Source organism: Oreochromis niloticus, linkage group LG5 (genome assembly GCF_001858045.2).
Source record: "Oreochromis niloticus isolate F11D_XX linkage group LG5, O_niloticus_UMD_NMBU, whole genome shotgun sequence".
Taxonomy (NCBI): Eukaryota; Metazoa; Chordata; class Actinopteri; order Cichliformes; family Cichlidae; genus Oreochromis; species Oreochromis niloticus.
This window is the reverse complement of record NC_031970.2, coordinates 5672751-5700423: the sequence shown is the minus strand read 5'-3', so window position 1 is coordinate 5700423 and position 27673 is coordinate 5672751. Positions and strand designations below refer to the sequence as shown.

At 41.4% G+C, this 27673-nt stretch overlaps 1 protein-coding gene across 2 annotated transcripts; it reads right to left on the bottom strand.

Annotated features, from left to right (window-relative positions):
* Nucleotides 1–48: 48 nt before the first annotated feature.
* On the bottom strand, nucleotides 49–27358 carry LOC100691392 (mitogen-activated protein kinase kinase kinase 12). Of its 2 annotated transcripts, none has more exons than XM_005456401.4 (14): nucleotides 27197–27358; nucleotides 14454–14978; nucleotides 11996–12179; nucleotides 11627–11818; nucleotides 10851–11009; nucleotides 9005–9163; nucleotides 8754–8862; nucleotides 6726–6835; nucleotides 6047–6163; nucleotides 5307–5444; nucleotides 4513–5221; nucleotides 2571–2638; nucleotides 2139–2439; nucleotides 49–2003 (listed from the first exon to the last, which is right to left on the bottom strand). In XM_005456401.4, the coding sequence occupies exons 2-14, from the start codon at nucleotides 14944–14946 to the stop codon at nucleotides 1917–1919; spliced, it is 2826 nt and encodes a 941-aa protein (XP_005456458.1). In that variant the 5' UTR covers nucleotides 14947–14978; nucleotides 27197–27358; the 3' UTR covers nucleotides 49–1916. The 2 variants fall into 2 exon arrangements, with proteins under 2 accessions (XP_005456458.1, XP_003451885.1); XM_003451837.5 differs by lacking the exon at nucleotides 27197–27358 and adding an exon at nucleotides 16879–17360.
* Nucleotides 27359–27673: the final 315 nt, after the last annotated feature.

Genomic DNA, 27673 nt, shown 5'->3' with positions numbered 1-27673 from the left:
CCCTCTCGCGAGTTTTGTCACCATGTGAAAGGAAAGTGAAACCACACGTTCGCTTTACAAGTTTGAATTTATTTTTAACGGCATTTCATTTTTTTCTTTTTTAAATATAGTTATTGTACAGTTACAATAATGCAGTATAAAAAGCCAACATTTAACAGGGTTGCTTTCAGTGAGCATCATGGGAAACATGAGTACCTCCACGATTGGACAATAGAGGGCAGTAGTCTTGCTTTTTGGCAACATTTTAATCCTGCAGGAGGATTTCTAGCTTCAAACCTTGGGGGGCACAATCTGTAAAATCTTTCTACAAATATAAACTGCAAAAGATAACCTGTCTCTTTCTTTCTTTTCAAAGATGAACAAAATAAGCTGCCTTTTTGTATTTTTAGCTTATAGAGTGTGACCTGATCAGTCATGGATTCATGGAATAACGTGATGTGCTGTTGTACGGTCAGATTGAGGCACGTGCACATTAAGGACATTTGCCAAGGAGAACAAACATCAGGGTTTTAGGTGTCACGGTTTATGACGCAGCCCTTACAAGAGTGAAGAATAGCCATTGGATGGCGAAGTTTTCAGCCGGAGAGGCCAATGATTATGTTCAGAGTAGACTATAAATAAAATTGGCCAAATTAAATGGGCATGAAAATGGCAACGTCTGGGTCCAAAATGTTCACATTTAAAGAGATAAATGATGTTGATGTAATGTTTCTGCCAGAGATAAATCAGTTACTGGACACGAACGGGTTTTTGCATAAATGATTTTCAGCTTCTAAAATTACCACGCTGTAGGATCTGTATTGGTGTTTCCTGTGCCTTCAGTCACTGGGCACTGGAGGCTATACATCTCTGCAGATGTTCTTATGTTGGAGCCGAGACACAGACGGCGTTTGACTTCAATAAGGTGTCCCTACTATTTCACTTGCATGCTTTTTCTCAATGCTACAAACGGGGGAATATGTTTTAAAATGACCTTGCATTTTTAAATACAGTAAACACGTGCGATAAGTATTTTTTAAAAAAGCTCATCTGTCCTAAAAGAACCCGGCTATGAGACCAGAGCAGACATATTGCTTTTTCCTTGTTCACATGTTTGTTCCTCCTTTTTCTGTTAGGATGCTCGGACATGAACAGCAGCTACAGTACATTCTACTACCGAGAGCTTTAGAAAGAAGTTCAAATAAAATAGTTCCACCTAATTAGAAACATCAGCACCTTAAATTATACAATCTCACATTTTAAAAATTTGTTCATTTTACATCCCATATTTACATCGATATTAAAACCAGAAGTAGAAAATGGAAACGTAATCTGTGACACGATATATAAATAAAAATGTAAACGACACAAAAAGATGTAAACATTGTTTTCTTTCTAATAAAATAAATAGTGCATAAGGTTTTTTTTAAGATAAAAAGTCAAAAGATTTCATAAATTATAAGTAAAAGGAGCGACACTGGTCGTCTCCATTAATCGTGACATTTAAAACAAGCCATTTAAATAGTTTCATGATCATTTTCATTAGGATGAAAATGAAAAACGGACGTGAATTATGACTGAGGACACGAAAACAATATGACAACAGACAGTGGAGACGTCGGCCTCTTTGATCGAAGCTTGTGTCGCTGAGGTGTCATTTGATGTGATTTCAGAGAACAAAAGGTGCTGTTGCTCTGTCAGCTCGGATAGTGTCCCAATTCACTTTCACATCCCCGTGCTGCATTCATCTCCAAGGGAAATGCAACTTTCCTTTTTTTTTTTTGTTTCCTTAACCAGGATATGTGGTTTTTAAGAACACAGGGCTCAATTTCCTGCCTCTCTGCGATGTCCCTGATAATGACTCAGTTTCTTAGAGTGAAGGAGGTATTGAGAGGCCAGGTCTGCAGGTGGTGGAGTGGGTTAGAGGTGTTGGGTTTTCACCAGTTGGTTGGAGGTTGACTGGGGTCTGCAGTGCACGAATGGTCCAGTTCTGCACTGTCACAGTCTGAGTCATCATACAGGCCCTGGTTTGGAGGAAAATCAGGGGTCAGAAAATAAACAGATTATAGAAGGATAATTTATCATCTGCTTGCCAGAAAAGATGTTTGCGTATCTGACAGATATACCTCTCTACTACATTTCACCCTTTTATGCCTTACCTCATAATTGGGGTCATTTGAGGCGAGCTGCGTCTTGACTTGTTGCAGAATGGCTTCTTTTTCGGACAGACCATCGGAGCCCAGCTGAGTGGGGTCAGACGGGTCAGCAGGAATCTCCGAGCCCTGAGACAGCAGGTCGTCGCTCTTGTCGTCCAGTCGCTCGTCTGTGTTGGTGCTGACCACGTCGGGCGTACCGCTGTGGGAGTGGTCAGTAGTGTTGCCCTCCTCACCGTCCGAAACCGATAGGTTCTCTGAGCTAAAGGTCGACAGGGACTGGCATTTGGTGATGCTCACAGGCCGCCTGAAAGGGTACGCAATATGAGAATACACATTTTAATGAAAATCTGCAAGTATGTCAATAACCATGGCTAAAGGATAGTACATACACATACTGATACACAACAAGCAACGGTTTGAAAATGCAGTAACTACCGTCTCCTCGGCAGCTCCACTTCACTGTCCACTTCTCCTTCCTCTTCCTCTGATGACACTCCACGTCTCTGTGGAGAAAAAGTATTTTCCAATGTGCTGTAATTAGACTTAATTGAGCTGAGATGTCTGATAAGTCTGAGAATAGATAACACAATCTTTAATTGCTCATGCTATTCGGCTAGAACACATAAAACAGACATCTGAAGGTGCAACCACTGATATGTGAGCAGTCAGTGCACAAGAACCAATAACTGACACCAAATTCAATGGACCGTAATCCCACTGAATTTTTTACTTTTTACTAAGGTTTGAGTTTTTTGTGTTTGTAGTGTTTATCTAAATGAGCTACACCTAATGGAAAGAAGGAAGTTGCGCTCATTAATGAATACATCTAATCAGCCAATCCCATGGCAGCAGCTCAGGGCATTTGGGCCTGTCCAGATGACTTGCCGAAGTTCAAACAGAGCATCAGGTGACTTAAGTGACACGGTTTGAATGTGACACGGTTGTTGGTGCCACACGGGCTGATCTAAGTATTTCAGAAACTGCTGATTTACAGCGATTTTCCTGCACAACCATTTCTGCTTCAACCTGATAGGAAGGCAACAGTATCTCAAATATCCACTTGTTACAACCAAGCCATGCAGAAGAGCATCTCTGAATGCACACCACATCAATCCTGGAAGCAGAAGACCACACCATGTGCTAATTCCTGTCCAGTGAGATCAGGAAACTCAGGCTGTAATTTGCACACATTCACCAAAAATGGAAAATAGAAGTTTGGGAAAAAATGCTCCCACGCCTCAATTTCTGCTGCAATATTTGGATGGTAATGTCAGAATTTAGAGTAAACAACATGAAAGCTTGGATTAATCCCATCTTTACTGATCCAGCAAAGGCAGGATGGGGTGGGGGATATTTTCTGGGCACTTACTGAACCCCTTGTACCAACTGAACATCATTTCAATCCCACAGCATACCTGAGTATTGTTCCTGATTATGACCACATCCTCTGATGGCCGACGGCAGGCTCACGCACCGTGTCACGAAGCTCACATCATCTCAAACTGGTTTCTTGGACATAACAGTGAGTTTTACTGTACTCAAATGGGCTCCACAGTCACCAGATCTCAATCTAATAGGTGGTGAAAGGGGGGATTTGGGATGTGCAGCTGATAAATCTGCAGTAATTGTGATGCTATTATATCAATATGGACCAAATCTCTGATCAGTGTTTACAACACATTGTTGAATCTGTTGTGAAGGACAAAGAAACCCAATCCAAGACTAGAAAGATGTACCTAATAAAGTGTCCGGTGACTGTATATTGAGCTAAGTAAGGGGAGACATTATAGCTGAATAGGGAAGAAATTTAAACCAACAATATTAATGTGAAACCTCAAGTTTTTCCTGATGTAGTGTTCATGTACATAAATTCAAATATTTGGTATTCAAACGTAACTCTTTTCATCACTCAGTAAATCAGAAAATACTGTTTAAAACTGCCACAATGCAACCGTGTTTTAGGAAAAACTTCTATAAATGTAATTCTAAATTGTATATTAAAAAGCCCTTTGATAAACTATAGACAGAAACAAAACTGAAGCATTTCTGTGTGCCTCTGTGTAATTTAGGTTGAGATTTATGGCTCCGAGTATAAAAAAGAAATATGTTGAGATACAAGCTGTAGAGATAAATTTTGTGAAATTCAATGCACTGGCTGGAAACTAAAGTTCATCGGTAAAAATCTTACGTTCCCTACTTAATTACCTGCATTAAGAACTTTTTCTGAAATGAATTTCCATATGTCAAATAGAATAATTTCCTTTCCCCTATTCTGGTCACCAGTCCAAATCAGACATTTCCCTGCTGATTAATCTTTGCTTCCTATTAGAGCACAAGTTAAAATGATTTTGTGAAACTGGATCCACTAAATTCTCACCTGACTGCGTGTGACTGCTGCCCTGTAGAGCAGTGCTGAAGGCGTAAGCCGTTGACTTCTGGGCGAGCGTGTGATCACCGGCCCTTCCTCCTTCTCCTCACCTTCGTGGGTGACACGAGCGTTCCCGAGTGTGGACGCCCTGCCCGCCGCTGCTCCTCTGCCACAAGGGGAGTCAGGGCTACTGGAAAAAGGAATAGATGCCGCGTCTTCGCTCGGTGTGTCACTGCGTGGAGGCGTTTCTGCCAAGTCATCCCCCCCTACACCCACGTCAGGGCCCTGCTCTGGCCCATCAGTCCTTCTGCTCTCTTCCAGCCCAGCTGAGGCGCTCTGACTGCCCGCTCTGTCCAGCCCTGATCTCACCTGGCCTTTCCTCCGGCCCTCGACCTCCAGAGTGGTAGAAATAAGATCGGGACTGGAGGAGGACATCTTCTTGAGGAGAAGGTCATGCTGTAAGCCCCTGAGGGCTGCGCTGGGGTCTAGACGGTGCTTGCTGGGAACAGACGAGGTTGCATTGATCATTGCTAAAGACGAGGACAAAGTGGCTTTCAGCTGAGCCAGGTCGCCACTGCTGCCTTTTCCAGCCTTTCTGTAGCGGGGTTTTCCTCGGCGTGAGCGGCCGGGGGAGGTAGAGCCCTTGTTGGGGATTGTGACCTGGGTCATGGACGAGTCCAGCTTAGGGAGGATGACCTCTGACTTTAGTAAGTCTGGCCTGGAAAGGACAAACACAGACGAATGTTATTAGCAAATTATTGCTATATTAACTACAGGACAAGACATCTTCCTTGTCGCCTCACCTCTTGCTGTGTGAGGGCAGTTTCTGAGGTACATTGCGTTTCTTCATGAGTTTCTCCATGGAATTGGAGGAGGCTGACTGTCTGGTACTGTGATGCTTGAAGCAGCCTGGGTACTTCTTGTCCAGTGACTGCTCCCTCCTAATGTTTAAACACAAAGTCAATACCCGTTTAATGGATGTCACTGAGCATAAGAGAGCGGCCTATGACATGCAGTAGCCTTGTATGACTATATATGTAATGGCCACTTACTTCACATTACTTCACCGATGTTGATGGATTAAAAAGCTTTTAGGGTATTTTAATAAGTGAAGCCATCAATTTCTTAATTAATTTTCACTTTAAAGCAATATAGTGCCCTTGGTCTCATTTGATTTAAAACCTGATCGGGATATCAAAAATAGTCAAAGTGCTTTAATTCCACAGCACTTCACCGGTAACGTTCGAAACATGTTCTGTCAGAAAGAAGGGATTCGTACGGTAGCATAACAGCAGACATGCTCGCAAAACTATGGGAGGAGTCTGACTACTGGATGGACATACACTGTGCATCTGGAAGTCATGGCATAAGTCACTTATGACATGAAACTTTATACTCAGCCAGATACTTTAAAATGAACTGCAAGCGTCTGTGCCCACTACTTTAAAAAAAATATGGCCTTTTGAAATCAGAGGTTTCTTTCTGATGCACCCTGTAGTCTGCAATAAGAAAAATCTAAGAACAATGCAGTTTGTCTTCATACTTAAGCAGCTCCTTCTCTTTGATCTCCAGCTGCAGCATGATAGCATTCAGTTCCATGTAGAGGTTATTGGCTCTCTCCAGCTTCCTCTCGTAGTGTTCTCGGATGTCCAGTGCATGTCTGCGAGGGGAAGAAAGTAGGGGAAGGCTATAAATAGGCAACACTGATATTTACCTACTACACCTACTATGAAGATACAGATTTTAGAACTAGTTTAAGTATATAGAAACTCTGATTATCTACTCTACATTTTGCATTTACATTTTGTTTTCCATTAATCAACCTTTGCTGCTTTCTACATCAGCTTCCACTTCCCTTAAATACAGACTGTGATGTTCACATAAATCTACTATAGCATTAGTTCAGCCACAGTCCCAAATCAGCTAATACCCATCTCCACATTCAGTTGGCAAATATCATAGAGGGTGTATTCTCACTTGTTAAGCATCTGCAAGCCTCTTTACAACCCACCTCTACCCCAGCTCTTGCTATTTTTGTTGTTTCTGAATTAAAAGCATATCTGCAGTCAGTAAAGTTCACTCTGTTCAGTTTTTCCTGCTCTGCCTGCCTCCAGCTTTCCATGTATTTACACGCAAAAGCAGTGCAGTTGAAGCCCAGAGCTACACTGCCAAATATAAACAAATACAGACGATAACATCAATCTTACTGAGGTATATCTTACCTCAGTTCTTCCCTGCGTCTTTTGATCAGCTCCTCGTCCAGTCGGTGAAGACACGTGCCCTCAGACTTAATCTTCTCAAAATGATGTCTCACCTCGTCTCTCCACTCCGCCTGGCAGAACACACAAAACACCACACATCCATCAGAACGAGTACAAGTGCAAATGAACAGTTTATAACGTCGGGTAGAAAAACATCCATGTCAAACTGATAAAATGTTGCACTTGCTATTAAATTTAAAATATAAATGAATGTACAGACATTCAAAAACCCAGAGCCACCTTTATTAATAAAGTCACCGGTGTAAATCAGAGGTCAGTAGCCTGTAGAACAGTGGGGTGATAAAACATGCTTCATTGCACATTCACATTTTTTTCTTTCTGTTTTTTTAACTCTTGCATTTATTAGATTTGCACACTTGGAAGATGAAACAGTTCCTGTTTGCCACTGAGAGAATTTATATGACTCAAGTTTATGAGTCATGAAAATGAGCTTAATGAAAAATGATTTCAATGCTATGAGTAAACCTAACCTTGATCTTCTACAAAAAAACCCCTCATAATTTGCACAGCGACTCGTGTATATATCACTGAGACAAAATCCATTAGGCTGTCAGATGATAATCAGTACTCATGGAGCAAAACTGAACACGAATTGACATAAAAGGACAAAAAACCCCAAAACAAAACCAAAAAAAAAAAAATGCAGTACACACATTTTTTTTGTACACAGTGCAGCATGACAGCTGTTATCTGATACCTGTCATATCAAGGGACAAGGGAAGTCAGATTTATGAGTGTGTGTGTTTGTGTGTGTGTGTACATGCATGTGCATGTGTGTGTATATCTGTGCATAAAGGATGCTCTTCTTATTAAGCTAATGGACTCTCTGCAGTCTCCTGTCTCCAGTCCCCTTCTTTCTCCTCTCTCTTTGCTCTCAGCTCCCTACCATTAAACCAATCAATACACTCCAGCAGCAAATACTTCTTTCTAACGTCACAAGAAAAATCCATTATGGGGCAGAGAGGGGAGAAACTGCAGAGGGCTGCAGGGGGGAAAGGGGGATCAAGGATAAGTGGAGAAAATGAAAGAGGTTTATGTTTTGCACCATGAGATATAACCAGAGGGAGAAGCGGTGGATTACTCTAAAAAAGGGACAGAAAATCTTATTTATTTTGTGAGTCTGTGTGCACAAGCGTGTCTCATAATTATACATGCCTGAGTTATAAATGGATCCGCACGGCTGAGCAACAACATATCTTCTACGCAATTATACATCTCTGATTCTCCTTCATCCAGTTTTGTTTGCAGAGGTCGAATATGTTTGTCATATGCTTGCGTCTCCACGCGCACCCAGAGGCAGACACCTGGCGCTACTGAATTACACTGTGATATTGCGAAGACAGTAAAATGTTTTCTTTATTCCCTGTTACATGCGAGTCCTGATTTGCGGTCAAAGACTGAGGAACTCACAATAATATGTTGTGAATGAGAGGACAGGTATTATTAGTGCTCCCATGAGGCCGAGGGCCTGTGTGCAGCTGCCTGCTCTGCTCTGGCTGTAGTTACGCAGCACAATGGGAACAAATGGCACAAATGACTGTTAGTGATGCTGGCTAATGTTCGAACAGACATCCAGCACTCATATCCTCAATATTTATTTGTTTTAAAATGAAAAACTGATGCTTTTGTTTTCACAAATAAGCTACAATGTCTGAATTTTACTGGGTGACCCCAACGTTGTGTAAAGTGGCTCTGAAAAATAATGCTTAACAAAAAGGCCGGTCTCTGTGGTCTGGTTCATATTTCCTTGGGTCAATCTTATAACAATACACCTGTGAGTGCACTGAGAGAGGCTGTTGGTTCTCTTTAAAGAAGGTGATGGGAAGTAAATCTGTGGTGCTTGTTCTGTTCAAGTGAAGCTAAAAAGAAACTTAAAACTAAGTTAAACAAAGCATGTGAGCATCTTCCATTCAGGTCAGATTGTCTGAAGAGAATAATCAAACTATAAAAAGGGCAAAGGAAGCTTACCTGAGACTTAAAGTAAGTTTCTTGTGCGGTTGATAATATATCCGCTGAGGCAATGTCCAGATGCAGGAGAATCTGTCGAAATGAAGGTCTATTTCTGGGCTTGCAGTTCCTGTGAACAGTTTAAATCATGGCTTTATTAGCTTCCTACTCTGTGTGTGACATTTATTCTTTCCACCGTCTTAAAGCATCTTTCCTCTCAACTATTATCTTTTTTCTTCCCTCTAATTTCGTCTCCCTTCACGTCTGCTCACCAGCATTGCCTCAGCAGCAGTTTGAAGCTCTCTGGACAGCTGTCGGGCACGGGCAGCTGCAGACTGTTGTTGCCCACTCCCCAGATGATAGCGGAGGAGTCCACATCCTTGTACGGCACCTCTCCTGTCAACATCTCCCACAGCACAACACCAAATGACCTGCAGAGACACGAGCCATGTTTTTTTTCCCCAGACATATGGATAAAGATGTGAAGTTGGCAGATGAAGGCAGCCTCACAGAAATGTCACACTTTTAACTTCCTGTGAGAAGGAAATCTTGCTTTCTGAGATATTCCAGCAGCTGTTTCTGATAGATACCTCATGTAAAAGCTCCAGTGCCTTATGGGGAGTCTAAGTCGAACCTATAATTCCCCTTATATACTGAATATCTAACCAGCCAATCATATGGAAGCAACTCAGTGCATTTAGGGAAGTAGTCATGGATTTCAGAAGCTGCAGATCTACTGGATTTTCTCACACGATCGTCTCTAAGGTTTGAAGAGAACTGGCCGTGAAAGATAAAATATCTAGCAAGCAGCAGCAGGAAGGAAAATGGGAATTTATTGAAAGAGATTTATTGAAAGATTCTGTCATAAATAAAAAATACAGTATAGAAAGGCAAAAAAAGGCAGAAAGAAGAGCTTTGAATGACATTCAAGACATCTGGAGAAACATTTCTGACGACTACTTTTAAAGAAATGACAAAGACTGAAGTTTTGATTTTTTTTTCTGCTCCTATGTCATCTATGATGTCATTAAAAGTGTCAGTCCTCAACATTATCATTTCAGCTCTGGCTTATAAATAAGGATTATGTAGTAAGTTGTGGATCATGAACCAGCTCTAATTTTTCTAATGTTTTATGCGTTATTTTAATTAATTCTGGAAGAAACAATGTTCACTAATCATTTTAATGATTCAAGAAATACAGGTGATAAGAGCCATAATAACACTTATTCCATTACACAGCACTGTTTCAGTTTTAGCATTAGAAGAAGAAGAGAGCGGACCCCCTGGGGACGGTAACTAAGGAAAGTCTGTTGCTGGTGATACTCTGAGTTGCGATGGAGACCGTGTACAATATCCAAGGTAACATAACTTAACATAAGGTTAAGTGGGTTTATGGTGTTGTGTTTCAAAATGAGTCCTTCCATCTCCATGTTCACAATTTTTTATATTAAAGGAGAATATGTACTGATGATCCCCACTGCATGTATTTTCCCCTACATTCAGGAAATGTATGTCATAACTAAATCAAATATGTACAACACATGTAAATACTTAACAACAGCCTCTCCTCCTCCGGCACTCTTTCTGTCATAAACAGTACTGCTAAGCGATTTACATATATTTAAACAAAACTGTGCAGTACACACCCATGTTTCGCTTTGCTTCTACATCAAAAGCTTTTTAATCCCATTTTCACTTCTCTGCTAATGCACTGCTGGCTCTGGGCCAAAGCATCCATAGGCTCGGAAGGTTATTCCAGCCTCTCCTGAGCACTGCAGCATCTGGCAAATCAATTATTAAATTAGCTAGCGTTCCTTTCAGGACACAGAGGAAGACTGATGGAGGAATACAGTATAGAAGAAAGAGAGAATGTGGAGGGGGAAAAAAATCAGTGCTTATAAGAGGGCAACCCATCAGAAATGGCAGAGACCCTATAGAATTTCATGTAATGAGATATTGTAATGCTGAATAGATTGGCTGGGAACAGGATCCTTCACTCTGCACCGTAGTAGACGGCAAGTAATGAGATTCTGTGTTGATTTGGTGACAGATAAGAAAACTCTTATGGTAAAATTTCAATAATGCAAAGGGACAGTTCAGAGGAGTTATGACACTCACCAAATATCCACCTTCTCCGAGACCGGTTCATTACGTATGACCTCGGGGGCCATCCAGGCTACAGTGCCAGCAAAGGACATCTTAGTGCTCTTGTCATTGAGCTCCTTAGATGTGCCAAAGTCAGAGATCTTCACTGCGTCGTCATAGGTGATCAGCATGCTGGAATGAAACATCCCATCCATCAGGTTTAAACAGTCAGTATTAAAACACATTAGCACTTCATGTTTTGTCAAACCCTGACCAGTGGTGAGGCACTTGGGGACTTTCACATTAATTAATTTGCTCACGAATCATACAAATCATCATAGGTGTTAATTGCAATTAACTAAAGCAGTGGTTCTGAAACTGTGGTTTGGGATATAAGCATCACAAATCTGAACTTTTTCCCCCACAAAGACAACATGTGACCAGCTCCTTGTACTCTTATATGGCAATAAAGACGCAGTTTAACAACCATTAGAATAGTTTCCGTGCTTTTCCAAGGGTAGCTGCAAGGCAGAGACCACCCTCACTAACTTTTGATGCAAACCCAGTATTTTGATTTATAAGAAGTCTGAAATATGACAAAAACCACCCCTAGTAGGTTTTCAAGGGGTAAAGAGTTAACATTTGCAACACAATTCCTGGCTATGAATTACTTACACTGGATCTAACTTTAAATACAACTCTTCTGTGACCTGTTTTCTTGGCATCTGTTGTTTACATTCGAATCACAAAACTATAGACAAAAAAAAAAAAATTAAACTTAGGTGTATATAAAAAAAGAAAAAACTCACTTGGGTGATTTGAGGTCTCTGTGGATGATTTTGTGGAGGTGAAGATAGTTCATGCCTCCAGCGATGCCCATGGCCCAGTCCATGAGCAGGGATGGCGTGATCTTCCTGCCTGCTCTCAGCACCTCGTATAGCTGTCCCTGGGCGCAGTACTCCATGATGATACAATAACAAGGAGCCTGGGTACAGATACCTCTGACAGAGGAAAGAAAGGTTATGCATGAATTTACAATGTATGCCTTTACAAATGTAGACAAATGAAAACTTAAGTGCCCAAATGTTCATCTTATTCCATCAAAGAACAATCTTCCTATTCAAGATTACTGAACCCATTATTGATAGCCTCTAAGCCAAATGATCGCATCTGCTTACTTGAAGGTGATGATGTTGGGATGTTTGAGCTTCCGCAGGTGCTTGATGTCCGTCTCTTTAATGTTCCGCACTTTCTTCACAGCCACTTCCTGCCCGTGCAGTTTACCGAGGAAGACGGCGCCCTGGGCTCCGCTGCCCACCCACTGCAGGTCCGATATCTCCTCGAATGGGACTTCCCACTCCTCTGAAGCCACAAAAAAAAGCGCATATAGAAGAAAGGAATGGTTTCACTAATGTCTACTGACATGTTTTGTCATGCTGAATGATGAAACTCTGCTGCAAAATGATGCTTGAAAGTAGCTGCAGGTCTTTGTTTGGTGATGTTGAAAAGTCAGCCTGGCTTCCAGACTATGAGACATTTGATGTGACACAGATTAGGCCCCTTGTGTCATTTGTCTAATATACTTTAAAATCTCAGCACCTTTTAAACTGATATTTATTCTCTCTAATGAATGAGTAATAGAGACCTTAGTGATTCCCTGACAACTTCTCTTTGTGGTTCAAAGTGGGTCGCTGAGACATTGCTACAAGTTTTCAAGGTGACACATCCTGGTGATTCTGGGGATCCCCCCACTTTTTGTCTGGTTTGTGTGTTTTTAGCATCCTCACTAAGCGATTATATGTGGTAAACATGACATTTGCTAAACATCAGAGTGTACACTGCTGTGTGTAAGTACAGCAAACATAAAACACCAAAAAGACTGAGTATAAACCCAAACCTGCTAACACGTGAAACAGCCAGCATCATTACAGTCGCTGGCGTGCTGCAACGAAAGGCTAAACCCGTTAGAGTAAAACCTCAAAACGGAATCCCCAGTTGATATCTTGTTCTGCTGTTGAACCTCACCTTAACCTAAGACTGGGGTGTGCAGGCAGACAGACATAAAGCTCTAATCTCCTGCGGTTAATTCTCCCTCAGCCTCTTAAATCCTCCTTAGTGCCATTGTGGGGCTGACGCAAAACAGGGGTCCAGCGCTCGGGAGGGGGCTGGAAGAGGGAGGGAATTTGAGAGTCTTAATGTGGATGTATGGTGAACGGAGAGGTGGTTGGATAGCACTCGTGTGTGTGTGTGTGTGTGTGTGTCTGTGTGTGTGCAAAGAGAAAAGATGGGAGGGGGATTCCCCACCGGTCAGCAGGGGTCCATGTGGCTGAAGACAGACTGTTAATAGAGAGAAGATAGACAGCCTACCCTGCTGCTGTTTTTAACCCGGGGAAAGAAGCTTCAGACACATTTATCATATTAATAAGGATGAAATGAATGATTAATGCTCTCCGGTGATTGATTGTGGGCTCAGTCTCTAATGAGCCCCTCAAATTTTCCTCAATAAAGACATGAAGCCACATCTGATACACCAGAATCTCCATGTGTCTGCTTTGTTTCATTTGACACAAAAAAAGAGGGGGCAATTTCACACATTACCAGATACCTTCAGTCCTTCAGAATCAATAGAGGACCAGCTTTTTACAGATATATATTGTTAGTTCTAGTCAATACTGAAAAAAGAGTCGGTGTTGTTATATGGTGGCCAGGCATTTGGTTACAAAAGGCACATTTATTTCACTTTTATAATATCCGTTTTGCTCTTATTGGCGTGTGTGAGACTCCCTGTGATGGCGCAGAGAGGAGGGGAGCAGCGAGGTGCAGATGGGCTGGGAGTGATAACAGCACGGGATGAAAAGGAGAGGAAGGGAGACAATGAGGGATGGAAAAAGGAGGGGAGGAGAGGGGATACGTGGAAGTCAAATGGATGATAAAACATCAGAAGGCAATAAAGACGAGGAGAAGTGTAAAGCTGCCACCTTGGTGCCTGATGTCTGATGCTCTATTTATTTTATCAACTTTTGTTTTTGGCACCTTATATGACTTTATGCGTTTATGTCAGCGGCAGATATGAAATGTTTCTATTTGTGGACGTGTTTATGTGTGCATGCGTTCATCCTCATGCGTGTGTCAGGTTTGTGTTAATAGAGATGAGAGGCGCAGGGTCAGAGCATGGCCATGCATAATTCATGAGGCAGATTTGGCAGAGGGGTCTCAGGGGAGCCCTGCGCTATTGTAGTGGCTGCACACATAAACAACACAGCGTCACAGGGAGCTAGTTTCACTGTGGGGGTGGTAGTGGGTGGTGGGCACAAGCAGGAAAAAGGATGGGGGGGAAATATCAGGGGAAAATAAGCCCTTTACAGCTCTGATAGAGTCTCCCTCGCTGGCTGCAGCTCGTTCATGTCAGGAAGGGGTTTGTTTACAACGTGGCCTTTGCGGGAGTCATTTACCTACTGTCTGTTTAATGTAATTAAACTGGGGGATAAGATCATTTAATTAGCATATCAAAGCTTATCATTAAATTTAATTGAGAGCTATGGGGTTTTTTTTTTATTGCAAAAGCAAAAGTGAGAATTCAGGCATATTTGTGTGTTCACTCAATTACACTGAAACAAATCTGATGGTTCGACTCACCGTCCAGGTCATGCTTGTGCTCTGTGGAGTAGGCTTTGCCGATCATTGTCCAGACAGGCCGCAGACACCCAAACAACCCCTCCAAAAACCCTCCTCCCCCTCCTGTAGACTGGCACTGTAACCTGGCGTCATTCGCCTGGCTCCTGACTGCACTGCTGTCCGTATCCTGTCCCTCTCCCTCCGTCCTTCCAGGACCGCCATCGTGCTCATGGAGTTTCAGGACACTGTTGGCAAAGTGCTCCTGTTGTTCCTCGCAGGGTGTCTGGTTGTGTCTGGTAGTGTGCCCCTCTCTTCCTCCACCCCCGGGTTCCACAGCACCTCCGGTGTCTATGGAGAGGACGTTGCGAAGGACGCATTGGGTTGGGGTCAAGTCCATTTCTGGGGTGCAGGGTGTTTCGGCATCGAGGCGGCGAAAGGACGGAGGATCGGAGAGGGGTGTGTTGAAGCCGGAAAGAGAGGGCGATGGGGCGCGAGGTTCATGCATGAGGGCCATGAGTGACTGTGGTCATCAGAATGACTGAAGAACTGGAAGAGAGGGAAAGAAGGGAATTTAAATAAAATAGTATGAGTGAAATCAAGATTAAATGAACTCTTTCTGAAAGTTGTCAGTAGTGGCTGATTTTGCAGGAGAGTGTAGTCATCTTTAGCTCCATTTTAAGTAAAAAAAAAAGAAGAAGCTTTGGCTACTATGATGTCATATGTGCAACACAAGTCTGTAGTCTAAGTCTGCAGCACTAAAATGATAGGGAGCGCAGGCAGACAAAGCACATCTTCCTGAGCCTCTCATCAATATCACCAAACTGCATTTTAAAGTTCTCCTCCACACATACAGCAGACCAAAGGAAAAGATGGAGTTCAAGATGAGAATAAAAGATAAACATTTGGATACAAAAATCCACAGACATTAATCGTTTTCTGCATTTCTTACAAACACAGAAAACAATCTCTCTCATAATTTGGCCAGTACAGGTGAAGGTGACAGGTGTCAGTCCACATGTACCCTGTAGTCAGGAGACTGACATCAACTGGGTAGATGCCAGTCGGTAGATATAAAACACTAAAATGTGAAAAATGGTTTTGAGATAAAAGAACATCCTGTCTGCAGCATAATAGCTAAGCCTTCAGTGGAGAGCACAGAAAATAAAGAGACCAGCCCCCCGTTCTTAGAATAAACTGACACTGTTAGGTATCACACTGTTACAGAATATTACATGCTTAGCGTTGCATTGCTTTTAGTTTGGCAGGATTAACTCACTGCTGCTCTGTAGTCCTAATGGTGCCACAGCTGTTTATTTACATCTTACTTGAGTGACATTAAAATAGATAAGATGACAAAATAATGAGCAAATTCTGCAGGGTTGTTGAAAGCTGTACATTTTTCCAAGACCAGCAGCATCTGCACGCTCAGTGGAGAAGAAAAATGCATTATTTCTCATCAGAGCCTCTTGAAGTGAGCCACTCCTTTGACGGGCAAGCAACAAAAGGATTTACATGCTCGGTAAAACAAGAACACAAGTCAAAATGTTCGTAGTACTATCATCATCATCATCATCAAGTTCAAGTTCAAGTTCTTCATAAAGAACCAGCAGAATATGAGGAACAGTCACAGCAATACAGAGCACAGTTTTGGAGTAGATGGGACAATAAACATACACAATAAGAAAACACAGGGTACTTTTGTTAAAATCCCAAACTTGGACCCATCAATTTCCATTTCAGTCATTATGAGATGCACTTTATGCATTTCTACATCAGTCAGTTTGGAGGTCAATTTGAGGGAAATTGAGTGAATTACCATTAGGCTACATCAACCATCCCACTGTGACACTCCCACTAGAAGTAAAGTGCTGATATCTGATGAATGAGCTATTAGCCGACTTACCCAAGCTGCATATAACCATCCATAATTCCCTGTCCTCAGATTAATCAGAGACTCCGAAACAAGGCAGAGTCAGCCTGGAGATTTCATTATCCCAGAAACTAACAACAAACCCCCAAGTCTGGAAAAACCACCCTCATTATAATGTTATGCACTAAGAGAAACCCAACCACTAAGACACATCTGGTGTACACATCAGTCACATCCGACTGATCCTGCCTCCTAATAGTCCTGCTCCGTTTCTCACTTTCTTTATTTCGAGGTGTCAGCTGCGGGAGCCGCAGGAGCAGCTACGGTCTGTTACAGGCCAGCGCATTGTGGATGTATCGGAGGCGCATCATTGCCTCTCCTGGCACCTCCTGCGGTTACGACCCGGTGCGCCAGTGGAGCATCACTGACAGCACTGAAGTTACACTCAAACGCACGATGGCACTTTAAATTGGGGAAAAAAATAAAGGAAGTAATGTGTTATTTTATGCAAAGACCACCCGCCTTCTCCTCATGCCTACCTGCCTAACACCTCGACTGGAAGAAGCCAATTCCTACCTCAATGCCGATAACTGGAGTCCATCGTTGATGACTGCAAAAGATTATTCCTCTCTAGGATTTATTGGTCCTTTCTGTTTTTCTCCCTTGTCCTTCTGTCCGTGTATTGAGCATCCGCGCTCAGCCTTCTCTCTTCTACATCCAGTGCGGGTTTCCAATCGCAGGGCTCTGTGGAGGTCTGTTTTTCTCCTGCGTTAATTCGAAACGATCAGAAAACGCAGATATTTTTCCTTGTTTGGGTTGTTTTCTTGATCCTACACCTCCTCCCCCTTTTCAATTCCCCTCTGAGGATGCTGCGATATGCGCACTCCCAGGAAATTTATACGACCATCTCTCTCAGGCTGTAGTAAACACGACGGATGGAGAGAGCGAAGCGAGGCTGTGTGGGAGGGAGGGAGCGCTGATGCCCTCCTATCAGAGGAGAAATCTGGAGTGACGAGTGCAGTCCGGTGAGAGACGGGACAACCGCAGGTACACGGGCTCGAGTGAGGCTACTCTTAGAGCAGGGAGGAGGGTCAGCCGGTATGTGAGGTGACCAAAATGATGTCATTCCCAAAGCATGCAGCATTTGACTGGACAGCACCATGTAAATCCCCTCAAAACCTATTAACGACCTCTGTACAGAGCGCAGAGTAATTGATGGATAATCTGCAGACTCCGTCTGCCACAGAAGGGACATGAAGGGAAGACGTGTTGTTTTTTATTTTTATTATTATCATCTCCAATCTCTCTTGACCCATTTCTGTGAGACAGGACAGCACATGCAGTACCTAAATGGGACTGTCCCCCAGCGTCATTTGTTTCCCTAAGCGACCATAATTAACCTGAATGAAATAAAATATCAAACTAATTTAAACAACTGTCATTTTTTTCTAACACAAAGTTCATTTTATGTTTGAGGAACCACGACACCAGCAGATAACCGCCTTCACCTTAAATAAAGTTATTATTCAAGGTATTTTCAAGGCCTTGCAGAGTACAGGGCACACATGCTTCTCCAACACCTCAAATATCACACAAACAAGATCCAGGATGCCACAAATGCAAATACATTTTAAACAAAACTAGACTATAAAAACTACAGAAAGGAGAAACTCTGATGAAGATTATTTTTTTATATTATTTCACAAAAGCAGAGTGCCTCAGCTACCGTTTTTTCACAGGGCTTCCTTTAAACTTGCAATCAGATCAGATTTTCAGACTTTTTGTCTTTAACAGTACCAAAAATGAAGAAGTAACACTTGCAACATTTTAACCATATACAATCCATTTTTTTCCAGGATGTTTCAGGATTTTGTCAAACCATTTCACGGGAATATTGACACTGAACAACAACATTACAACTTTAGTTTAAACTTCCCAGACATTTAGAGAAATGCTGCTAGATGAACAGGATCACGTTAACTGAGAGGCCAAGAAATGAGTGTAAACAGTGGAGGACCTCCAGCTAAAAAGCATAAAGGGCCGTGAAACAGCTGAGGATGCTGTGGCTGAGCTTTGTCTTTACTGAGAGTGTAAATGGTTGTAGCTACATGACCCTTTTGAGTGGTAAATCCAAATCCAGCCCTTATCTCCCAGATTAAGCCCGTGCTGGGCTTAAATCCATAACGATGACCTCATCGTGCCGCTTGTACACAGTAGGGAAATCCTAGCTAGCGCATAGACAATCCACGGAGAGACTGAAAACCACTCACGAACACGAGTATTCTCCACTTTCTCCTCCTGCTAATGAATGTTGTATGAAATCACGATGAAAAAAGATCGCTGTGCCAGCTCAGTTTGATGCCCCTCATGAAATCTGAGCCAGGAGAAACTGATTGCTTCTGTTTTCATTTATTCATCTTTGAATCATTCTCAATCTGTGCCTACCTGAATCCTCGCCAAGTGAAAATAAAACATATTTTCATTTTTTTTAAAGCTTGAAAAAGGATTTGTAATAAAGAAATAGACTAAAAACAAGAGTTCTTTTATAATTCTGTCCATCAAAGGGGACCAAGAGCAATAGCAAACTAATACTGGGCCTATTAACAATTTAATAAATAACACAGTCAGACTCTGTGAGAGACTAAATTATTCTTTTCAGTACTTCTAAATATTTAATTACTTTATTTTGATAGTAATTTTTAATGCTTATTATTTTCATTTTCAGATGTGAAGGAGCATTATCTCATAGCTTACTCTCCCAACATTCAAAACACCCTTGCCAAAAAGCAGTTTATGAATGTTTCATTTTGGTTTTAATATCACATGAAGAAGAAACTGTGGGCTTCGCAAGGAAAAACTCAGTAGCTTTAATCAGTCTTGCTATTTTATGCCATCCCCATCTACAGTCCTCTTCTCACTGTGTCTTAAGGCGGTCTGAATAGAGAAGCACACTCTGTTTTTTTTCCTCTATTTCAATCTTTTTCGTTAAAACTTTCTTCATGATTTATTCAGTGGAGCTTGTAGTTGGAGGAAGGCCTCTCGTCAGTGATGTTCAGGCCTCTAAGGATCAACACTGCTGCCTCTGATGTCCACCAACACAGCTTCAGCTTCTGTTGTGGTAACTCCACCAGAAACAAGAACAGAAGTAACGCTGCAGGGTATCACGTGTTTTAGATACAAGCCGTCAGCCTGCACAGTGACAGCTTTTAAGAACGATACTCGATGGGGATCCCGTTTACTTTTAAAATAATTACACAATAGATTTGGAATTCAGATTGCCTGGCAAATTACACCTCCAGAATTTAAACTCTTTCTACTTATATATATTAAAATGAAAATCAAACTTCTAAAGAGCAGTTGGACTACAGAGGTACTGTGGCGTCCATCCAAAAAGCTGATGTAAAAATGCAGCATTGTTTGGCAACATGTATCATAATCTGTAGGAGGGAATTAACAGACTCCTGCAGTGAAGAATGTCAAGAGGAATGTCATGTGTGTGCATGTGCGCATGCACGGCTCTGCTGCTGAATATACAGTATGTTTTTTGAGGCCTGGTGCCAAGTGGACACAGATTGTCCAAGTCCGGTTAGGAGGAAGGTGGTAGGGTGTACGTGTGTGTGTGTGTGGCGGGATGTAGACTAGAGAATGAGGGGGAGGGTTGCTTCTGGCTTACTTGAAAGGCTATTTATGGATCCTCATCGAGAGGCCCTTGTGTTACTCATTGTCACTTTCACTCACACGTAGCTGAATTGGTGGCTCATCATTAAAGCTCACTCAACTCTGTTCCTGAAGGCAAAGTTGAACATAAGAAGCAAAGATGATTTTCACACTTTGCTTCATCATCATGTTGACTGGAAGCCAACAGCAGAGCAGCAGACATTTTTGGAGTTTTCTAATGACTAAAGAAAGGTGTGTGTGTCTGCATTTTTGTGCACCTGTGCCAATGTGCACTGCGGAGTGACTTCTTCCCGTTTGTTGGGGGAGGCTGATATTGGACAGCGCTTTCATTAATCAGGTTGTCAGTACTGTTTGCTTCATCCATATTGTATGTCGATGGGATTCATTAAGATTGGCACCAACCGGTATTGATGTGCGGGTATGGGAGGGTGTTGCAAGTGGGTGGGGGGAGTCTCCATTCCAACAAGATGATCTCACCTCCTGTCTGCAGCTCAGGAAAAAAAAAACAAAAAAACCCCCAGCTTTCATTCATGAAGTCCATCCATTCACACATGCGCGTGCTCAGACACGTGCACACAAACACACACACATACAACCCAACGTGTCTCCTAATGGGATGCTGAGGAGACAGTTGTGCCAATGAGGCAATATTCAGGTGAGATCACTGCCGGATGCCGTGGCTCCTCTTTCCATTTCAAAACTCTATAAAGGATGTGTGTTTGATACCTTTTATAAAACTCACCCACACTTGTGCAACATCCGCAGAGGGGGAACAAAAACAGTGGAAACTAATGTGTGACAAGCAAGCAGTTGTTTACACATCCAGTAAACAATGAACACCATTAATTTCTTATTGCACATTTTTGGTCTCTTATAACTGATGAGGGAAAATGTATCTTTTTCCTACATGCCACAAGATGTTCACCAACTGTGACTGTTTTCTATTTGTCACCAGTCTGACTGAAAATTCACTGTCTGCTAAACGATACTGTGAGAATGACCAGAATAAACCAAAACAAATCTGAAATTAGTCGTAAGGCTCGATGAAGTTAAGCTAAATTGGTGATTTCCTTCAGGTTTAACATTGTGAGGGATCCCTTTTCACAACATTTGACACAATTGCCTCACAACAGTCGGTAACATTTTTGGCCCAGATCACAAATTCTCCCAAACTATACTTAATTTTAAACTGCAGGTCTACTTGGAGTGTCTAAATAGCCACTGTCGTATTAATTTGATTATTAATCCTTCATTGAGGTTTCACAGTTTAATTTTTAGGTTTTACAATGCTTACTTCCGAGGAAAAGCATCTGCTGTCACACAGTGTGACATGTCCTGTTTTACCTAAGACATGAAAACATGACCGCTATAATGATTAAACATATTTGAATACAAGTGAAAATGGCAGGAGCACTATGGAACTGTTGGGATTTATATTGTTATACATATATGTATAACCGTCAAGCTGCATCCACACTGGAAGTGATTCACGGCGATGTAGTAAGTCAATCACTTGCTACGTCGCTGTGCTACAATCATCAGTGGTTATTTTGCGACTGAGGGCAAAATTACTGCCAATGAAGCCATGTGGGTGGGACCTGAGATCAATTTTTCTGGATAGTGCTGGATACCAATGACTGACATATGACTTGGTAGTAAATACATTAGGGGGTTACCTAGGCAACTGGAGCTTGGAATGTCTGCAAATAACCAGCCTACGCTTCAAAGCCATAAGTGGAGAGAAGTGCTGCTATGTCATTAAAAAAAAAAAAAACTTCCTAACTATCATCTACAATACTGTGCATACATCTTGAGCCACTACTCATTTCTTTATGTTTTGCTTCCAAGATATCAGGCTTTGTTTAGTTTTTAAAGTGGTCTTGAGCAATAGGCCAAATTACACAAACTGGACTGAAAATTAGAAAGAAGGAGGTCAGGTGAGACTTACAGCTGTGAGCATCTACAGTCATCTGTAAAACACAGTGGAGACACTCGTGGTTTGGGCTTCATTTTAGTCAGTGGTGTTGGGGAGATGGAATTATGAACACAGAAACGTAACATTAGATTTTTATCCACAATGCAATATCCTCTGCAATGCATCTGATTGACAACAGTTACATTTTACAGCAATGACAATGATTCCAAACACCCTGCCAATGCATATGCAAAGCATACCTGGACAGAAAAAACACACAATGTAACACTATCGGTCATGGACTGACCTCCCCAGAGTCCCGACCTCGACGTTATTGAAAGTGTAGGATCATCTTGACAAAGGAGTGAAACAAAATGCAGAAACATCCAAAGAAGAGTTTTGAAAGTCCTCCAGGAAGCCTCCTCAAGAAGCTTCCTAAGAGAGTTCAGGGCGTGTGAAAGAATAACAGTGGTCATACCAAATATTCACTCGTCAGCTTATTAGAAATGAGCAGACTATGTTTTTGACTTAAATACCGTATTCGCATTTATGTTTGCATGTTTCAATAAATTGCTGCAACTTTTCCTAGCAAAATGTAAACACAGGGGTGGCTCAAGACTTGTGCATAGTATTGTACAATTGTACAATCAGTATTGATACAGCAATAACTAATACTTACAATACAACATAAAAATATTCAGAGCAGCAGTAGCCAACCATTCAAGGTAAGTTCTTACTGAAGCAGCAGCTCAGGTGTCTTTATAATCTTATTACTCTCCAACTCCTCTTTAAATCTCAGTTAGCTCTCAAACTCCAATTCCATCTATGCTAAAAGTTGAACATTTTGACTTGGAAACCCCCACCCCCCAAACAAACAAAAAAAACCTGCACTTGTTGCAACAGAGCAACACTGATATTAATGTTAGATTCACGTGGTCACTGGATTCATCTCAGTCTGTTATTCACTGTCTTTTGGTTACAGAGTTGGGCTTCACCAACTCTGTGTGAGACCCCTGGCCATTTAGCAGCTTCATGCATCACTATGCTCAATAGTTTAGTGTACATTGCTGTTTGATGCTGGTCAGATGATGTACAGTGGTTTTGAAAACATGAATAGTATAGAAGGATCTGTCACAAACACACCCTTTCACATAGATAGCCAAGTTATCCATTGTCATTATTAACATAATCATGTAAATATACAGTATAGATTCTTTAAATTCAGAGACCACTATTGTAAATAGGTTTAGGAGGTGTCTTGCACAACTAAGGAAACATAGTGACTCATTCTGTTAGGTTTTAAAATATGCTAATCCAACATTTAGATCAAGCAATGCTTTGATCTCCGAGGGAGATTAGAGATGTGTCTGATTTCGCTTTGAAACCTCTGAGAAGCGAGGAGGCAGCCAGCCAGCATGCTGCTGAGAGCCTCTGGCAGCGGCCCAGTCAGGAGAGGGTTAATAACAATAAAGGGGAGGTTGGAGAAACCTTCCTGAAAGTCACATGGTCTGTGCTGGGAAGGGTGGGGTGGGGGGGGTTAAAAGATTGGAGGGAGGGCTGCTGGAGATGAGAGGGGGAGGAATCTGGAGCATGTTGCCGTAGAAACAGAATCCTCAGTTGGCCAGTGTGAAGTCAGAGGCGTAATTTTGGGTGGTGACTGCAGTTAGATGCTGCTGCTGCTGCTTCTGCTGGTGGTGTGAGGTGGGTGGGTGGATGGGAGGGTGACTCACACTGGAGAACACACTCTGCATTCTAATGGATGGACACACGTGTACGCACACACACACCTTCGTTAGCTATCGTCACCTTCAATTGTCAGTCTCTTCTTATCTTAGTATCTCCTGTTTTATCCTGACTTTCTTTGCTAATTTATATGATGGATCAGCGTTATCTCGCTATTTCTGAGCATATAATTATTTCATTATGTGACTGAAAAATCCATTAGTATACGTTTTGTTGGCTCTGCTTGCATGTGCTGATAAAAGGCATCTATTACGGGGAACTAACTGCTCAGACAGGCAAGTAAACTATAGCCATGTAATTGGTGACGGTATAATTGCACAGCACACGTAGCAATTAAAGCGATAATATGTGTAAACCATGCTCAAGATTATCATTGGATTAACTACACTTCCCAAATACCCTTGGGAGTTTAGCAGCTCACCAGCTGTTAAAGGGGGACTGTTAATAATTATGTTGATGATTTTATGCTGTTTTATTTTTGAGGTGTTTTTTTCCTCTCTCTTTTTGGCTGCAGGGGAGTTAGTTTGTATCTCATTATATGAAGCTTATGTTAATGAACTTTGTCTCTTAGGATGCTGGACAATAACACATAAGAAGCAATATTAAACAGATACATATTTTCTCAAGTGCACAACCTGAATCCTAACATACATATGAATCTGAATTTATACACTAATAAATTAATATTGATATATTAGATATGAATAATTTTATATTGTGTTTATAATCTAGAATACAATCAACATTAGGTTGTTTGGATTAACTTTAATTAAAAGCTTTAGTCGGTAATGAGATGTAGTTTAAAGCGTAACGTATATGTTATAGAAATGTTTTCACCACACCCCTTTCTCTTATGTTCACTTTTTAACAACCCAAGCAAAACATCAGATTTTCTACCGATCACATCAGCCACTGCAGTGCTGTAACACCGCGGGATGTGACGTCCACTTGTCCAATAGCAAATAATGGTCCTTTGATTGAAAGCTGCTTTACTCTTCCTTTTAAGGAAAGCCAAAGCAGGTTCATTTCCCATCACTGCAGCATGTAAAGCTGGAAGCAGCAGATCACAGGCACTGTGACGTTTTCTGGGTCACCACCCACAACTGTATCTCATGGTTTGAGACAAGCCAATGGGGAACAGTAAAGCTGGGTGGTCAGCAGTATAACGAGGCTGGATAAGAAAAAAAAAAAAATCTTCATCTTGTTTATTTCAGTTTTTTGTGACCATGACTCATTTCTTTTCTGGGAACAGGTAGAGGCAGCTGTGCCCCATGCAGAAGTCAAGAAACAAGAACTGGATCTTCCCTTTTTAATTTAAAATTTCCTTTCAGAGATTTGCTGTGATTTTGGCATTGGTAACAATGAAAAAAAAAACCCATATCTGCTTTAATTGTATGTCCTCAGTAGTTACTGTTTCTTCTCACCACGTTTGTTCTGAAAAAATAACTTTGGAACTCATTACATTTTGCCAAAAAAGGAGTTCTTGCAAAAGTTTTTTTTAAAAAAAATCCATTAATATTAATTTTGCTACAAAGTACAGCACTACACACATTTATACTTTCTCTTATATTTTGCATTTTGCACCAGACTTGTTTGTATTTTTTAAAGTGGTCTTGATCATAGGTTTTTAAGTCTTTCTGAAGCCTTTCAAAGTTTTTCTTTGGATGGACACTGACTGCTTTTTCACTCATTTTCAGTCCAGTCCTTGTTCTTGATCATTTTCATCTTTTTGCTTGTTTGTTTGTTAAATCCCATAATACAAATCACTAAAGCATAAAAATGCACTTAAGACAATTGATGAACCACTGTTTTATCTACACATAACAGACAACTTGGCAAAGAACCAATTTTAAATTGTATTATTAGGCACTCGGTTACTAACAGCCTGTAACAAAGACACAGTTTGTTCCTCTTGCTTTAGTCGAATTTATGACACTATAGAAAGATGACACGTTTGACAGGCATGAAATCATATTTTTGCAACAAGGTGATTCCCAAAGCGCTCTTATGTGATCTTGCAGAAAACCTGGTGTATCTGAGCATGAGGTGCAGTGTGTTCTTAAAAAATTTGAGGAACCTGGCCAAGAAGAGGACAATGAAGAAGTGGCAGACCTAAAAAACTCTACTTCAGATGGGACGTTTTTCCATTTTTCAGCATGATAATGCAGCAGTCACCAAATACACAGGTACACAGGTTATGGTAATTACCTACTTGACCAACTCACATATTAGCTGTATTAAGAATCACTAACTTAACTGAAAAAAAGGAGTCCCATAAAACTAAGATGGAGAAGGACTCACCAGTTAGGTCAGGAGTGAGCTGTCCATGGTACTGTTTAGAGGCTACAAAGTCCAAAAGCAATAATGCACCAAATACACTCAGTATACCTGGCAGCATGGACAGAAATAAGACGATGCTTAAATGTTCACAGGTAAAAACAAAACAAAAACACAACAAAATAACTAAATTCATTGTAAATGTTTAGCCTTGTGATATCCTGCCCAGGGTTTACCCTGCCTTTTGCCCTATGACTATGGATGGATGGACAATTGGACGTTTTATTTTTCCATTTAAACTGAAACAGCTGAATGTCTCCTTGGCATAGGATGGTAAATGCCAAAATGTTATTTCTATACATTTTCCTGATCCCAGAAATACACTCATTTAACCTTTTGATCACTGTGCTTTTCCCTGAAATGAGAACATAAAGGATCGGACTGGTTTTTTCCCCACCTTTAAAACAGACTGATAGGCATAACTTCTTACATTAACCATGTTCTTTCACCCATTATTTCATTCATTCATTTTTAGTACCACACATATAGCATATTTAATAAAGCTTTAACAGCATATAATATAGTATTATATATGCAATTGCGAGTGCTTGAGTTCTATTAATAGTATGGCTGTTTAATGATTTGGAGGTGAGCACGACGTTTGTTTGTTTGTTTTCTGTTTGTCTCATATCCTTTAAATCTCTCCGAGTAGAGCTCCGTTTCTGCGGGACACTTAAAAAAATCCCCCTTAGTCTTCCATAAAATACAAGTTGTGTATTTTGAGGAATAACATTGGGGCTTCAGAGGAAATACATAGAATGATGGAGTGTGGGCGTCGACTGCTTAAGTCCCTTTACAGGAGAAACCCTACACCGGCCTCTCTGTGGACTCCCCCACTCCAAGTCAATGTTTATCGATTTCATTAGGCTGAAATAAAGACTTGCCAACGTGCCCGCTGAACTGGTGACACAGACGATGAAGCAACTTGGTTAAATGACTGGGACACAGCGCCACCTGGTGGTTCGACCTCAGACAAACATCGCAGCAAATATTCTCTGACTGTATTTACCGTTTTAAATGTGTCAGACTTCATGACTCATTGTCCCCATATTAAGGGAACATCTGCATTGCTAAGCAGCTGCAGTATGAATTGATGCCAGTGATACATTTGCATGCGATCATTAAAACTGGACAGGAAGAATATATTACCAACATCGAGAGAATGAATGAGGCTCTGCAGGAAGCAGGCTGTGCATTCATAACGCTAATACAAAATCCTACCTTTTGCAGGCTTGCTGTTTGGTTTCCGCTGGTAGATCGGTTTGTAAAGCAGGAAAGAGCAGCGGTTTTTCACACGGGAAAGCCCTTTAACCGTGCTACCTCCGTTCAGCCCTGCTGCTACTACTGGGGTCCCATCTGGCTAATTACCTTGTCAATAAACCTTGAAGGTAATACCGCGAGAACGAGAGTTGGGGGTGAGCGCTGATCCTGACCCTCACTAATGATCCCATCCCAATTCCAGCATGGCAGGAAAAACAGTCCAAGGCAATAACTCAAGGTTTCAATAATATTTATGCACGTGTCCATTCATATTAAAAACCTGTCACTGTATTGTAGATTTCATTTAAAAAGGAACAACAGTTCGTTGCGCCTCAAGGTGTAAAACAGTGTAGAACAAAGCTGACCAGGAAAATGTTTATATGCATTTATATTTATATGTATTTATTCATATGCACATGTCTAATGCACTAACCTTTT

Bases quoted from the DNA above. Each gene is read 5' to 3' on its own strand.
- LOC100691392 (XM_005456401.4), bottom strand. From the start codon at position 14,946: ATGGCCCTCATGCATGAACCTCGCGCCCCATCGCCCTCTCTTTCCGGC. The intron at 12,180-14,453 runs GTGAGTCGAACC...TTGTGGCTTCAG, and splicing joins GCACAAGCATGACCTGGACG to AGGAGTGGGAAGTCCCATTC. The intron at 6,164-6,725 runs GTAAGATATACC...TTCCCCTCGCAG, and splicing joins AGACGCAGGGAAGAACTGAG to ACATGCACTGGACATCCGAG.